Source organism: Geospiza fortis, unplaced genomic scaffold (assembly GCF_000277835.1).
Source record: "Geospiza fortis unplaced genomic scaffold, GeoFor_1.0 scaffold425, whole genome shotgun sequence".
In the NCBI taxonomy this organism is placed as follows: domain Eukaryota; kingdom Metazoa; phylum Chordata; class Aves; order Passeriformes; family Thraupidae; genus Geospiza; species Geospiza fortis.
Genome location: NW_005054387.1, coordinates 548003 through 563811, shown reverse-complemented (window position 1 = coordinate 563811; position 15809 = coordinate 548003). Strand labels below are relative to the sequence as shown.

Below are 15809 nucleotides of genomic sequence, written 5' to 3'. Positions count from 1 at the left end.
CTTTCCCTAACTGGTAAGGACTGTGGTGAGGAACAGAAATGGTTAAATTGAATTTGTCCATCTTTTTACTTCCTGTGAGTCATGTTCCTCAACTCTACCAGTCTGCATATAAAAATCTGCTACAACAATAAATGATATTTCCACTTTGGCTCAGTAAAAGCAGAGGACTCCCACAATAAAGCACACACAGATAAAACAATGAAAAAAGGGTAAAATGATTAAAACTGCCCATCCCAGTGCCCTGAGATGGGGCAGTCAGTGGTAACACAGAATTAATTTTATGGCAGATGCCATTTGCATCCTTTTCCTTTGGTGTGGTCTCCAGGAAAGAAGAATATTTCCATTTACCACAGAATGACCTAATGGATGTCCAAATGAATGATCAGCAAATGCATTTTATGTGCTTCTATTTATGTACCTTTATTTTCACAGCTACAATGCAAGCACCAGAGCAGCACTTCCACTTTCCTACCCAAGGGCTCAAAGACTGCCCACATTAATGAAGTCTGGCCTTACCCTGTGTGCCCTCTGCACATATGGCACAACTGAGTCATCCCCCTTGGTTTAGGTAGTGTGCTTAACACAACAAAAATAAGATGTAGAGCTAATTACCACTACAGCAATAAAAACAGGAGTGTCCTTTTCATAAGCCAGTCTCAAACCAAATTCCTATCAAAATCCAGTGGTTTTTTTATAGAAATGAAGTTAATAGATACCTAGAATTACTGAATGAACCAACAGGATCACTCTGCATTTAGCAACAAGCCTTGAAAACCTTAATCTTGTGAGTCAGTAATAACAGTGGAGGAAGCCAAGCCAATCTTAGGTCTATAATAATAAGACAAGCTGTTTAAAAGACCTCCTCTGAAACAAATGTGTAAATGTCTCACCAAGGCTGAGATGCTGATTTAAGATTAGACAGTGTAAATGTACTTATTTTGGTATCAGTAAAGAACAACTTGTGTTTCTCATTCACAAAGGTTTAAGGCAAATGGTTTAACAGCACTTGAGCACAAGCTCCTAAGTCTTTCTCCAAATGCCATTGACACCTCAGCCTGTCCTGTGCCCCAGCTAATTCTCTGTTTTATCCTATGTCTCTGTTCTATCCTCTGTTCTATTCTCTCATCTGTTCTATCACAATTTAAATACATAAGGCTCCTTCTTCATTATCAAAGTTCAACCTACAAATACAAATTTTCCCTTGACAAAATCCTGCTAAGGTCCCCGATGAGGCCAGTCCTGGCTGTGACACTGCAGCCAAAAAGAACCCAAAGGCTACACAGAGAGACAGGGGAGGATTTTGAGAGCAATATTCCTCCAGATAGTGCATTAGGAGTGGTGTTGTTTCAGAAGTGAAGGACTGACACAGAAAAGCTGATGATCAGCACTGCAGCATTAACTGAGGAAAAGCAAAATTATTATTGCCACAACTACAGAAGAGTAAAAAGTCCAGACATTAAACCAAGTCAGGTGAAGAGGCAGCTTTACAGCAGATGAAATTCAACACTGGCAAACATGTACTAATGCCCTGAAGAGTATTTGGGCTACTTTTCTCCACCTCCAGGCCCTCCACTTCTCACTAGGTAAATCAGGAGATGGACTAATAGAACATCCACATCTAGTTAAGATCACATTCCAAACAGAGCAAAATCCCCTTGGATGGACTACAATGATTCACTGCATGAACAGCTAAATGATCCAATCTGGAAGAGCAGGAACCTATGGCAAATTCATCTCCATGATGCATTACAGAGCTGATTTAATCTTTTTTTCCCTCTCTGGCCATCGAGCCTGGGTTGTTATCAGAGCCCAGACAGTGGGCAAGACAGGGTCCTTTTATCCACTACAGAATGACTGCAGCGTTGTTGAGCCCAGGAAAAGGGAACAGCCTCAAAAATTCCCATTTTTAAAAGAGGGAAAACATATGCAAGATAATTTTGGGAGTCAAAACCCCAGCTGTGTGGGTGCATCTGGAACCTTCATCCCATGTGTGTTAATCTACAGGGAAATGAAGTGCTACAGCCTAGGTAAGGCAGGGGTTAATTCCAACTGCTGTCGAATGCCCCAAGTCTGTGCTCTGTTCATCAGAGCATTAAATCTGAAAGCTCAAGAGAGTAGTGCAGCCGTGCTGCAAGGGCTATGTTATAAAGTTCTGCATTAAAAATTCATATCCTAGGCTTGCCACAGTACTCTGCTCTGGCTGAAAGGAGAGCTGGCGGGGAAATATTAGACACCCCACTGTCTTTCTGGCAATTGGAGACATTCCTCAACAAACAGCACCTCAGGAAGGGAATGAAAGGGCAAACAAACCGTGAAACAAATCAATGAGTTCAATTATCTCTCTCTCTCTCGGAAAGGAAACTTTTCATTTTTAAGGCTGTTTCATGAAATCTTTTAATGACGGCCCTGCACACGGGTGCTGGGCACTGTGGCTGCAGAGCTGGCTGCTTGGCAGGCCTTTTTATTTGTTTTACATGAGACACAGATTCCCAAACACAGAGGGTGAAACAGAGAGCAGGGTACAGGGATCTCTCTGCAGAACAAGAACTCTGCTTACCCTTTACATTACCACGACCACGTGGGATAAGAGGCTGTAGAAATTGTTCCCACTTTCCCTGAAGTGTCTCCAGCAAAGAGTGAATTTAGATTTATTAAGATGGTTAGTTACTCCATGGTTAAGTTATGTGCTCCTCACCACTGGTTAAGGCTGTGTGCATTTCACAGCGATTTATGGCAGCCCAACTGGTGGATGACACAGTTCACAGTGATGGAAATGGGTGGTATACATTTATGAAAGCCATATGTGCCCCTCAGGTTATCTGTCTGATGTATTCAGGCAGGTTAATAATCCCCATCCCATAAATGAGGAAATACATAGGAAATGAAACATCAGTAAATACAATTTCTTGAGGAAACCATGCAAAAAAAAAAGTTACCTGCTCACAATCCTCCCCTGCAACTCTGCCTAGCACCAACTGTAATAGAAAGATTCCCTTTTCCCAGAGCTGAATTTTGACTCAAAGGAAGGGAAAGGAAGAAAATAGAAACCACTGGACAAAAGTTGCCATGGCACTTCAGCTGTATTTTTATATATATGTGAATATATCTGGTTGTTAGTATAGCTGAAAACCCAAGTGACTTCAGCCCAGCAATCTGGGTTTTGAGGTGCTCAGCCCCATGAGGAGGGGCAGGAGGGCAGAAATTCATCCAGAGGGTGCAGTCCCCAGGGAAGCCAGGAGATTTATGCCCAGCACAAAACAAATCAACACCAGACTAGCCTAAAGCCCCTCACTAATAAAAACCTGTGTGGGGGAGGGAATAAACTCCCACTATTCAGCTGAAAGTTCATTAGTTCCATGAAGGAATGAAGACAGGCTGGAGAACTGGTGATCACCAGTAACCAAAGATCAGCTATTAAAAGGCACTGAAAATCTGCTACAAAAGGTTAATAACCCCAAGGCAGTGCTTCAGTCAAATTTAATTTTTGCTTAAAATTTCTTACAAACAGGCACTTAGAGCTTGCAAGCAAGACTTGATCAGCTGGGGTTTATTCTGGGTTTCAAGCAGCTGCATCCAAGCAAAAGAGGGGAACCAGAAGTCCTTTCCTCTGTGCACTGCCTTGATTTCCCAGTTGTGATCCTTGCTGGTTGCCTTCCAGTGCTCCAGCCCCTGAGCAATCTCCCTGTGACTCAGTTTCTCAAAGTGTTAAAACTCTGAGAGGCAAAGCACAAAATCACAGCCTCTGCTCTGTTCTGCTCCTGCAGAAACACCAGAGAAGCGTTAAGGGTTAATAATCTCAGGCTTACAGGATTTGTGTATTATGCATTTGTTTATTTAATGCTTTACATGAATGCTAATGAAGTTATTAACAGGCCTGCATGTTGTCTATTGTTTTTCTTGGGTTTAGTGTCTGCACCATCCTGCCTTATCCCTTCTGTTCCACGAGCTGGCCAACACCCAGCTCTTCCAAATCCCTGAATCAGTGTTCTATCCTGGACTCTCAGCTTCCTGATCAAAGACAGTATTTTTTTAAGACTCATTTGTTTAAACATTATCTTTTAAAAAAATCTCCTCAAGATAAAGCAATTTTATTTCCCCCACACCAGATATCTTCTGTGACACAAAACTGCAATCCCACATGGCCTGATTGTCTTTTAATTAGATCAGAGATATGTAAATGAGACAATATTTCTTAGGTCCCTTTAAGTGATGTCTCCAGGAGGATCAGAGGGGGCTGAACCAGGCAGGACACGCTCCTCTGACATCCACACCCTCACACTGACCTGCCCTATGCTCCAACTGCTCCTCAGGAAAGTCTGATTTACTGGAAGTGCCACTGTTTTATGGCCTTATTGCTGCCAAAACTGCCCCAAGTCTGCAGATCAAAACCCCTTTTCTCCTGCAACCAGAGCATGGGGCAAATGCAGGGGTGCAGGTGCTGGGGTGACTCCTGCATGTCCAGTGCTGACACCTTCCTCCCAGCCCTGCCTCTGCCACAGACATGAGGAAAAGGGCTCAAAGGGAACTCAAAGAATTATATGGGATTGGGCAGGAGAAATAATTGGGAGTTTTAGAGCAGGGATGACCTGTACAGCAGTGCAGGCACAGGACTTCATTGTGTGGCCTTTACCCTGAGAAATGGGAAGACCCCTGAGCTCCCAACATCAACAGTATGAGCTGATGACACATATCAGAAACACTTTTTGTTTTTAAAGCAACTGTGGAAGGGATAATATCCCTGCTTCTGCAGTCAGGTGGCTGATAGATGAGGCATCACAGCAACTTTTTAAGGCAGGGATGGGTTCAGTCCTACCCACATTTAGGTGTAGATTTAATGAGATGCTGAGAAACCTTGCTAATGAGGAAACAGCATAGAGATACTTCCATAAGGCAAGCTGTGCCAGATGCAGCCTCTGACAGTGATGGCTCACACCTTCCTGTTCTTGGAAAAGGCAAACAAAAAACCCAAATGAAAGCACTGGGGGAATGTGAAAGTTGTCTGTATGAAGCAATATGGGACTGGGGAGCAAGGCTGCCAGCTCTCACAGCAAACACCTGGCTCTCCAAAGGGACAGAGGATCCAGGCAGAAGAAAGAGGCTGTTTGCCAGGACACAGAGTTTTAGTGCCTGGGATCTCACTGAGTTTCCTCAAGTTCCCTTCTCGTTCAGGACGTTCTCGTCTCTCTCAATAAATGAGGGAGCACACTGCACTTTCCTGACTCATTGCCTGCGTGGGAGTGGGAAAAGCAGCTGGAATCCATCCCTGGAGCACAAGGAGAGTTTCCAGCACACACCAGGGCAGGAAATCACCCATTAAACACGTGGCCAGGTAGAGACCAGCACTGCAGCACCTGTCAGTTTAACTCAGCAGCTCCTGCAGAGCTCTGCTTTGGGGTGGGAATGGGTAACCCCACAGGGCAGGGCCCCATTGGAAACAGCTGAACCATTTGTTTTTGATGATCCCAGGGTTTCTCTGCTCCCCCTGCCATCCCAGCCCTGCAGGAGCTGGAGCAGGCACAGCCACGTGCCCTCCTGCTGTCACAGACAAGGCCCCTCCAGGAAGCAGTTCTGCACCAAAATAACTCTGTTGATTTGCTACTTTGCATTGAAAAAAAAAAATTAAAAAAAAGAGACTGTTGTAATTTGCAGACACACATGAAAGAGCTGTGTGCAATCCAGGCTCAGCTGACTGGCAGCTGCATGCCCAAGGACCCTGTCCCTGCTGGGGGCAGATGTGCCTCTGGCAGGAGGTTTTCCTTCCCTCTGACTCTCTCCTCTTCTTCCTCACACAGCCCTCCCAGGCACCTTCAAAGTTCAGCTACAGGTAAAAGGAGGCGGTGAGATGGCTCAAAAAGCTGCAATGTCCTTTGGCTGGCCTCACAGGAAAGCCAGTCCCTACTGGAGGTTGGGATTGCAGAGCACACTCGTGGTCCCTCTGTTCCTGGACCCAGCAGCTGCACCAGCCTGGAGAGCAAGTGGGGACAGACAGGACAGGGACACAGGGACACTCCTGCCCCTTGTCACTTCACACAGATCCTCTCCACGCAGCTCCATTCCCATGGAGAAGCCCTGGCTGCACCCATGGCTGGGATGACCCCCAGCCTGGCTGGCACAGGAGCCAAAGTGCTTTGCATTTATTTAAAGATTTCCATCTAAGGATCTCATGTCAACCCAAGGTTACAGATAACAGGGTGATGACTAGAATATGCTGGAATACCCTAAGGCTATGTTTTTCTACTTTAGGTTGTTAAATAACACCAGCTTTTAGGCTATGGTAGAAAAAGGAACTGAACAGTCTCACTGGAGGTTAAAACACAAACAAAATAAAAGCCCTGAGAGGACCTAGGGCACTTTGGTGCTGTCAGACAGTTACACTAACTAATTTGCAAGCATTACAAGTCTAACAAAAGAGGCAAGAGAGCCCAGCTACAGCACGAACTCCTACTGACTCCAATGGCTCCATTTATATGGAGTTCTCAGAAATGCAGCCTTAGAAATGAAAAATGAAAATAAATAACCCTTTTGTCAGTTTGTGGTCTATCATTTGCATGTCTGCATATTTCTAGACTCCAGCCAAGGCTTGACTGTTGCCTTTGGGCATTAACCACACTCCTTGTGCCTCAGTTTCCCTATCAAAAGTAAAGGTTAATGCCAAGTGCTTTAGGAACACTGAATTCTTGTCCCATACAACTTTGCAGCTTTTCTGGTGTGACGGCAGGCTGAACCAAAAATGTGACAAAAAAGGTCTGGTTTGCACATGGACCCTCAAACCCTCTTTCACACCAAAGCTTTTGGTCAAAATAAGAAGCAGATCTCCAAAGTGTTTCCATTCATCTTCACTTGTAGGTTTTTAAGGAAAATATTAATGTTATAATGGTGACTTTCAGCCTAGTGATTTTGCATAAGGCACAGTTAAAACTTTGAACCTCATATGTTAAATGCAGACAGAGCTTACTGTAAGATTCAAACCATTCAATTTTTCTTTACTTTTTTTTTTAATTTAAAAAACCAGTTCCCTGTAACATCTTCCCTGGTTTTTCATCCCCTCCTTGCCACCAATCTGGGGTTTCACTGGTGGCAGCAGGATTAGGAAACTGAGGGAAAAACTCTGAAAAGAGACATGGCTTATGAAGTTCTCCATCTCCTGTTTTTAGGGGAATCACTTTAAATACAGCAATAATTCCAAAGCTGAGCATTAGAAGTTAATGACTCATCAAAGGAACAGGAAATAGGAAACTTTAAGACCTTAAAGGCACAGCAAATAAAAGCTATTTCATGTCATGTCCAACACCACCACCCTAGCTACAGTACTTCAGGCTCAATGGGGGAAAGCAGCATTAAGAACATTTATCACAGTAATTATGTGATGCTGGAGGGAGCACAACTTTATTTTTTATTCAGTTTGACCCAGAGCACCATCAAAATGGAAGACTACAAACATCTGAGAAGTGATATATTGGCACCAGCCAGCACTTAAACAAGAAAGATTTGTTTAAAAAAAAGTAAATAATTCAATTCTCACTGTATATTGGGAATTATTCTCCTGAAGTCCAAGTTAACTGAGATTTGCCCCAATCTAATAGAAGATTTCACATGAATACTTCAACTCCACCATGTAACTCCAGGCAGAAATAACTCTTCAGGAATTCTCTAAAACTTCTGGTCCCCTGTCTCCTAATCCTGCACTCCTTCCATGCTGAACAGCACATCTGCAGAACTTTATTCTACACTGCTGCCTGAAGGACAGGTCTGTTTGATAATGTGCAAGAAAAGCACAGTTTACCCCAAAGAGCCAAAAACCACAGGCATCTCCTCCTGTTCCCATTGTCCTCCTGTGTCATCCTTAGCTGTGTTGCCAAAATAAACAATAATCAGTCTGATCTATGGAAGGACAACAATTCTCTGCCCATATACTGCAGGCAAAATGTTTTTCTACAAGTTATTGAAAGTAGCTGTGTTTGGATGACTGCTTCAGTAAATATGAAAAGCTCCCTCTCCACTGCATTCCTGTGCTACTTTTAGAAGGACAAAAAGTCTGAATCTTACAGAAAATCCACTGGTAGTGACTGACAACCTTAACCTAAACATTTTCTGGTTTGTGTTGTTTATGAAGGTTTTTTTATTGCAGAACTGGGGGGCGTGAGGGGGGAGTGGGCAGTACCAGAAATCCTCACAAGACTACTTAAAGCTGGCTGGTGAAAATGGAGCATTTCAGTGAAATTCGATATTTTCTTTCATCAAAGGCAGGGAGCCTCAACCCACATGTTAACAGTAATGTAACAAGCCTACTGTATGTGCTGCAACCCAAGGTCCTTTTCCAATTAGAATTCATTTAGGTTGGGGGAGAGCAGGGGTCGGAGCAAAGAGGTGGCTCTGGAATTGATCTAAAACTGGAATCCAACCATTCCAGCTGGGAATCCCAAGCACTTGCTTGGATTCTGCAGCAAAGCAGAAGTGAAAGAGCACTGTTAGAGAGAACAGTTTGTCCCTGGAAAACTGAGGAAATGTATACAGAATGGTTTTTTTTCTACAAAGAAAGAAAGTAAAAGGAAAGTCTGTTGCACTAGGGGAAAAACCAAACAACCCCAATATTCTTTAATTTTGCTGAAACTCAAGTCAGAGTTTGCTTTTCAGTTCCAGGTCTGATAGAATCTCCAGATCAAACTCATTAGTGTTGGTTAAAGCCAGTTTTGCTGATAGAAATGTGTGGGACAGCAAACAAAATCAGTGTCAGGCCTCGAGAGAGAGGATGTGCCTCTTTAATTGAAAAAGGCAGAGTAATCATTCATTTATTTAACCCAGAGATGATTATAATCTGAAAACCTTGAAATCCTCTTACACAACAACTGTTTTGGCAAGCCCCTCTGTGTTCCAACAAATATTAAACTGTGCTTGCCATTTGTCTAAGGAATCTTGTATTAATAAACATGAAGAAGAACACTTTTACCTCCCACACTCAATGACAGAAGAAAACAAAGACCAGCTGTATTCATCAATGGATCCTTGTTCTGCACATAAAGGCTAATTACATTTTACTTCAAGCCTACACATGGAAAACTTTGCTCCTGCCATCTTGTCAAAGGCAGCTTCTGATATTCCAGCTGACAGACTGCAATGACTGCACATAATAAACTTCTTTTTGTCATTAACACCTTCAGTGCCCGGCCCGGGGCTGTGCTGGGGCTCAGGGAAGGGGCAGGGGCAGCCCACACCCACCTGCTGGGAATTCTGTACGTGGGGATGACAGAATTGCACTGGAAATTTTCATTCCAGCCACTGATCTCATCTGAAGGTGCCTGCCTGTGCCTCTGTCCCTCCCTTTGCACGTAGAGTACTTTGAATGGGACATTGTGAATAGATAAAACAAACAAGTTGACATAATGATTCCCCACTTTTCAGATCACCACAACTGGGCTCCAGGATAAAATCCAGACTCCTTAATGCTGATAATGAAGACTTCTCACTCTGTATTTCTTCTGCTTCTTGGGCGTTTTTTGCCTCGTTTGAAAGTTTCAAAGTTTCAAGTAGTTGAAAGACAGCTTTATTCTGAGACTGAAAATCTTAAAAGCACTGTTAGCTTTTAAATATTGACAATTATCTGTTTTTTTTCCTGAAGGCACTCCAATTCATCTGCATCAAATAAGCATCTGTAAAACTAACAATTCTGGCCTAAGATAAAAATCACATGTTTTTAAAACATAAAATTAAAATTGGCAATACAAGTAGCTTTTCAGACTTAGATCAAAAGAGGGCTTCTTTTAAGAAAAGAATCAAACTGTCTTTCACCCTTTTTATTGGTGTTTTTTCAGCCTTTCTCCCAGTTTTTACAATTAAAATAGATGACTCAATTTCACTGTCTACATTCAGTTCCCTTTTCATGTTCTTCTAGATTTCCATATTGCAAAATTTGGACTACAAACACTACAGACAACTGTTGTTATGCAAGAACTATTCCTGCCATAAATATCCCAAACAATGATAAAATATTTCTGCTGTTATTAGGACCTACAAGTTTGTTTTCACAGTACATTAGTCTGGGACATAAAGCACAAGCTTAATGTCTGCTTCAGGATTCAGCTCCATGACCATTATATTCCAGACCCAGTCTCCATAATCATTCTGCTACAGAACACAATAAACATCTTGTTACTGCAGATGCTACTAATTTTATGTAATTCTATATAAATTAGGTAAGAGTCACTCTCAAGATCATATAAAACCCAAATATTTCTGTGTGAATCTCCCCAAAAGGTTGAGATTAGAAATGCAAACAAATATTTTAGAGAACAGATTTTGCTCAGTGTAAGATAAATTACAGCACTTAGGGAAATAGTATTAAAAAATGAAGCACTCTGCAAATAAACACATTAAAAAGGGTGAGAGGTTATTAGGTTCAGTGCCTACAATCACTGATCTCTGCAGTCCCAGAAGTGACTGCAACATGAAATAACAACAACAATATCAGTTATGAGCAGGAAAAAACAAAGTCAATCTGCAGGAATTTAAGGCTCCATCTGAACCAGCTTTTGTTTACATCCCTCAGAGAGGGATGAATCAATGAAGGAAAAAAAATACTTTTGATCCCTTTGCATGGAACTCATCCTACATGGAGCTCAAAGGAAACTGGACTTCCAGAGCCAGACCAAAATTCACCTGAAAGATTATCCTGAAGGACACAAAAGGTGTTTAAACTCCAAGTGCTGATTGTTAAAACTACCATGGGCTGAATTTTGGGAACTCTAGCTGGGATCCCCACATCCTCAGTGGGGAATCAGATCCTCAACAGCCACAGAACACCACAGGGTAAGAAATTTAAAACTGGTGCCAGTTTGACTGGTTTTTAACCCTGGGCAGTGGGCACAGAGAGGTGACTTTGAGTCCCAGCCCTTCCCCTGAGTGTCCCAACCATCTGAAATGGCTGCTTCATTCCCATCCCATTTCCAGACACTGAAATGACTCTTTGTGCTTAATCCCACTGATCATGAGAATTCCTTCTCATTATTAACTTTCCTAAAATATGAAGAGTTCAAAAGAAACCAGCAGCAGTCTGTCTCTTTTGTTGTTCCCTGCCCTGATGGTTAATAAAACCACAGGATAATTGGAAACAGTAGCTATTAACAAGACAAGAATATATATTTTTAAGACTACCTTCATGTTCTACTTGAAAACAAGGAAAATCTGCCCAAAATGCTGCTCTCTGTAATTAGGGTTGAACCTGGCAGAACAAGGACTATTACCCCAAAAGCAGAAAGAACCAGGGTGCCTAAGAATCAAACAGAAATCCTTTACTAAATGAAGCTTTGTTTTCACCAAGATGGGAAGATCACAATGAATACCTTATTTCTGAAGCTGCTCTATTTCTAAATAAAATACAAGAGCCATACAGAGTAAGAGATACACAGATGAAGCACCTGAGAATGAAACCAGGAACGCAGCAGTGTGTGTGCCAGAAGTGTCTTGTTGGGGAGAAGAAAATATAAAAACTAATAATCTCTCCATAGGAGGCCAAATTATGACCATGTTTTCCAAAAACTTGGATGTCTGAGCCTCCCTCATCTCATCTCTCTCCAACAGACAGATGCAAAACAAAAAAATCAGTGATACCCTGAAGGAAGACACAGAAAGAAAACAGAGAAATCTTACTTTGCAGTAGTTTCTTCATCATATTTTGTTTTCAGATCAAATAGTTCTGTCCTGGTTTTTTCCAAGGCTAAAAGGCATAAACATGAAGCATTACAGCACTGAAATAGCAGTATTCAGTCATAAATAAGGCTGTACATCTCCTGATGAAAACAAAATAAAGCTATACATCTCCTTGGCTTTATCCTTCTACCTAGGCAAACCATTATGGCTTAGATAAAACCAAAGGGTTTTGACTTTTTTCACAATTTCTTACAGTATTTCTGTTACATTGCAAAAATTTCCAGTTTCTGCTTAACCAAGGTAGACATTATTAGTTTCTTATTAAGCTGGTTAAATTGCTTATTCCTTTGAAATATTTATTGCAGTAGTTCAAGGAATAAAATTTCTTCTGTTCTCATAGTAAACAAAGCCAAATGTGTCCAGACCTGGAATTTTGAAGTGTACAGAGATGAAAATTAATAGCAAGTCATAGCAACAGGCAAGAAATGGGCTTCACACAGCTCAGTACAGATATTTATCCGAGTTTGGACATGTGTGGAAGCAGAATACACATGAAGGGTAACTTCCATGGCCTGCTGTAATTCCATGGTGCTCTGTGTGTGCTCCATGGCCTTGTCCCTGTTATTTGCCAATGACAGCTGCAACAGGAGTGTTTGCTGTGATTCACAAAGCACATCTGAGCTCTGCTGGACCTCCCTGCACGCCAAGAGCTGCTTCACACCCAGTCCTGACACACCCCCAAGGATCCCTGTCCTCTCACCTCACCCTCATCACCCCGAAAAGGTCACTAAAGCCATGCCAAACCTGTTTGCAGAGCTTGAACTTTGTGTTCGGCTTCTTCCAGCTTCGAGGCTGTCGACATCTGGGTCTCCTGCAATTTTCTGTCAAGAGGAAAGGAGAGGTGAGAGCAGAGCAAACAACTCATCTGTGCCTTGCAGATTTGGGGGATGGAGCCATTAAATGTCTCAACTGGAATGAGACAACTGCCAACACCACACAGGCTCTGAGGTGCTTCCGTGGGACCCATAAATGCTGTCACATTGTGAGATGCTGCTCCTACTTTGTGGTCCCACTTATTAAAATTTTAACAGTGTAGCCACCTCATAACATAAGCTGTGAATGTTATAAAGAGTTGACTGCTATATAAATGACAACTTCAGTGGAAGGTTTTCTTGAGCATAATTTGTTTTGGAAATGTCACACACATTGAGAAAATTGTCACCAAGCACCCTCTGTTGTACAAAGTTAGTACAAGAAGAATGATACATTTCCATTTTAGTGTCATAATGAAGGAATTTGTTGCCATAACTGATAGAGTGAATAGATGCAGCAGCTGTTTCATCAGAGCTGTAATGGGTGCCAAATGCAGCAATATTATTAGCTACTCTTTAAGAAAACACACATATTTCAAAACAAACCTCACAGTGATATTTTCTATAGAACAGGAGCAAAACTTTAATATGCTCACATTTCTTACGTCCACAGGCAACGTTTTCTTGTTTGTGTCAGTTAAACTCATTTTTACATCATCTGGCCAGGCAGCCACTGCACTCCTTGCTAAGGGCCAGGCTGCAGGAGTTATAAAACTCATCTTTGAAAGGAGCTGCTCCAACATCTCCCAGGAGCCGTGCTTTTTACAACACTGCTTTTAGGATATTCTGCAGATCTCAGAATTGTGAAATGGCTTATGAAACTACCAGCATCCTGCCTGCACTCCATAGGGTGCACAAATTCCTCCTCCAACACTGCTGACCAGGTTAATAACTATTTATAGCAAGAATCATGTGTCAGTTCCCTTCATACTGAACCATATACTTTGAGACCTCAAAACCTCTCTTACATACATTTTATTTGCCTTCCATGACCTGCCATTTTGTTTTATTTTTAAGTACTTTGAAATTGCAGTTTGCTTACAAGCTGCTTATCAAATAGCAGCCACAGGTATTGATGAATCAAAAAAGAAGCTTTGCATTCACTGGTAGATTCTCCTCATTCAGCCCTGAATTTAAACAACCAACCCTCCAAGTAAAAAGCTCACGTGAACTGAAGGTTTTCCACGCTGTGTTGAACACATTATAGCTTCAGTGTTATTGCTCCATGGGAGAAATAAATTCTCCAGGCAGGGAATGCAGCCTGAAAGAACTCCCTCTTTAGCCCCTTGGTTTTCTCCTGTCTGATTTATTTGCCCACCAACCTAAAGATTCAAATGCTCCCTGCTCATTTACAAAAGATCAGAAATGCATCCAAAATGTGGGTTTTTTTTTTTAATTTGATAGAAAATAATGAAATCCCTTCTTAATTTTGGCACATAGGAAGATGCTAACCTTCCCAGGATAATTCAGGAAGACATGCCTGGTCTCAGGCATTGCCAGGGGAGCAGGGGTGGTGCATCCTGGCCCTGGCTGTGGGTGCAGTGGCTCATCTGCCCCAGCCCAGGACTGCAGAGCCTGTGACACACAGGAATTGCCCTGGCTAATGGAGACAGATGGGTGTCCCAGAGCCAGAGAGGAATAAATGCAGGTGTGCACCCTCCTGAATGTGACACCCACCACCACATCACAATCTGTCCCAGTTTCACTTCCACACTCTCCTGACTTGTTTTCCTGGGCAAAGCTGAGGATCAAATGATCCTGAGTCAAACGCATAAATCCCAGAATCACTCAATGGATCAGCTGTCTCCAGCCACCAGTCCTGGCTGGGAAGATTAAACAGAAAAATACCTCTCTGCTCCTCCCCAACACCCAGACACACACACACACACTCACCTCTCCTTCTCTGCAAAATCATTTTGTAACTTTTGTTCCTTTTCAAGGGCTATGTTCTCTGCTTGGTTCTTCAGGGTCTGTTCATATTCTCGGATTTTCTCCTTAAGTGCTTTTATTGTAACCTCTGCAGGAAAACAATGGGGGAAGAATGAGTTTACACAGCTCCACGTGGTTCCACAACACAAGGCTTCCTTTACCCTGTAGGCTCAGTGTGTTTTAAACTTTAGCTCTTCAACTCTGACACAAAATCAATGGATATGAGTCCCTTTGGAGACCTTTTACTCCCTAAATGTTAAATTGAACTTTAAGTGTTTAGGTTGAGAAGGATCAATGGAGTTTGCTGGAAAGCAGAGTGAAGAAGGTTCCTCTAACATGAATTTTTTTTAAAAAAAGAAGGGAAAAAAAATCAATTGTAAAATATAATATCACCTTATTGACTAGCCTAAAATTAGCTGAGTGCTGAGAGAAGATTAATAAAGTCCCAGTGCAGGTTTAAGTATGCATTTACACACAGGACACTTCATTCACCTGACTGTGCTCATGCACTAAGAGGCAGTTCCACCACGGTTCATGCACAGATGCAATCTCACACTAACTGAACACATCTCTGGGATACAGCTCTGTTAGGATCCAACTGCTGCATTCACAGCAGGCACTGGAGCTCTGCATGTCCCAGTTGCTGTCGCTGCCTCGTCCTCCACCCCTGGGTTTACACACAAACATTGACAATTTTAACTTTCTGAGACACTTGAAGTTAAGCCAGGGAATTTGCAGAACCCTTCCTTAGGATAAAGGAGCTCTCCTGTATTTCCCCATGCCCAGCAGTGGATGGGAGCAGATGCAGAAACCTGCAGAGCTACAGCTCAGCATCTCCTTACGTGCCCTGATCTGTTCCTACGTGAAAGCCCTGTGATCCCACCCACAGGAAAGGACTGAATCCTTATAGGGCTCACAAGAGCAAAAGCAGCACATCCACTAGAGTATGCTTTGTAACAATAATGGAATTTGGAAAAAGACTTGGACTGCCAGAAGACTCACAGCAGCAACACAGTTCAGAGTATTCACACCAGGATGCAGGGGGGGTTAAAGACATCAGCTTATTAACAGAGACCATTAATAATGCTTGAGGAAAAAATAAAAACTTTTGGATGTGAAAAGTTTCATATTTTGCAGAAACATCTTAGGAAGACAAACCCTGATATGAAAAATAAGCCCTATGGGCTTGGGAGAAAAAAACCTCAATAATATCACACAAACCCACACATAATCTTTTCAAAATCCTGATGTAGAGAGTTGAGCAGGGAGCTGTGAAGCAGACAGGAGGTAGCTGGCGACATGATCTGCTGTCTGGGCACTACCAAAGGCAGCTTGAGCCACTGTGACCACAAAAAAGGGGGGAAG

The 15809-nt window shown here is 42.4% G+C and overlaps 1 protein-coding gene across 1 annotated transcript in view; it reads right to left on the bottom strand.

Annotated features, from left to right (window-relative positions):
- CUX1 (cut like homeobox 1) overlaps positions 1–15809 on the bottom strand; it is a 190377-nt gene that overhangs the window by 89588 nt on the left and 84980 nt on the right. Inside the window, exons 5-7 of the mRNA XM_031060636.1 lie at positions 14409–14532; positions 12448–12524; positions 11644–11710 (exon numbers count right to left, since the gene is read on the bottom strand). Coding sequence (XP_030916496.1) covers positions 11644–11710; positions 12448–12524; positions 14409–14532 — 268 coding nt within the window. The remainder of the gene's footprint in view (positions 1–11643; positions 11711–12447; positions 12525–14408; positions 14533–15809) is intronic.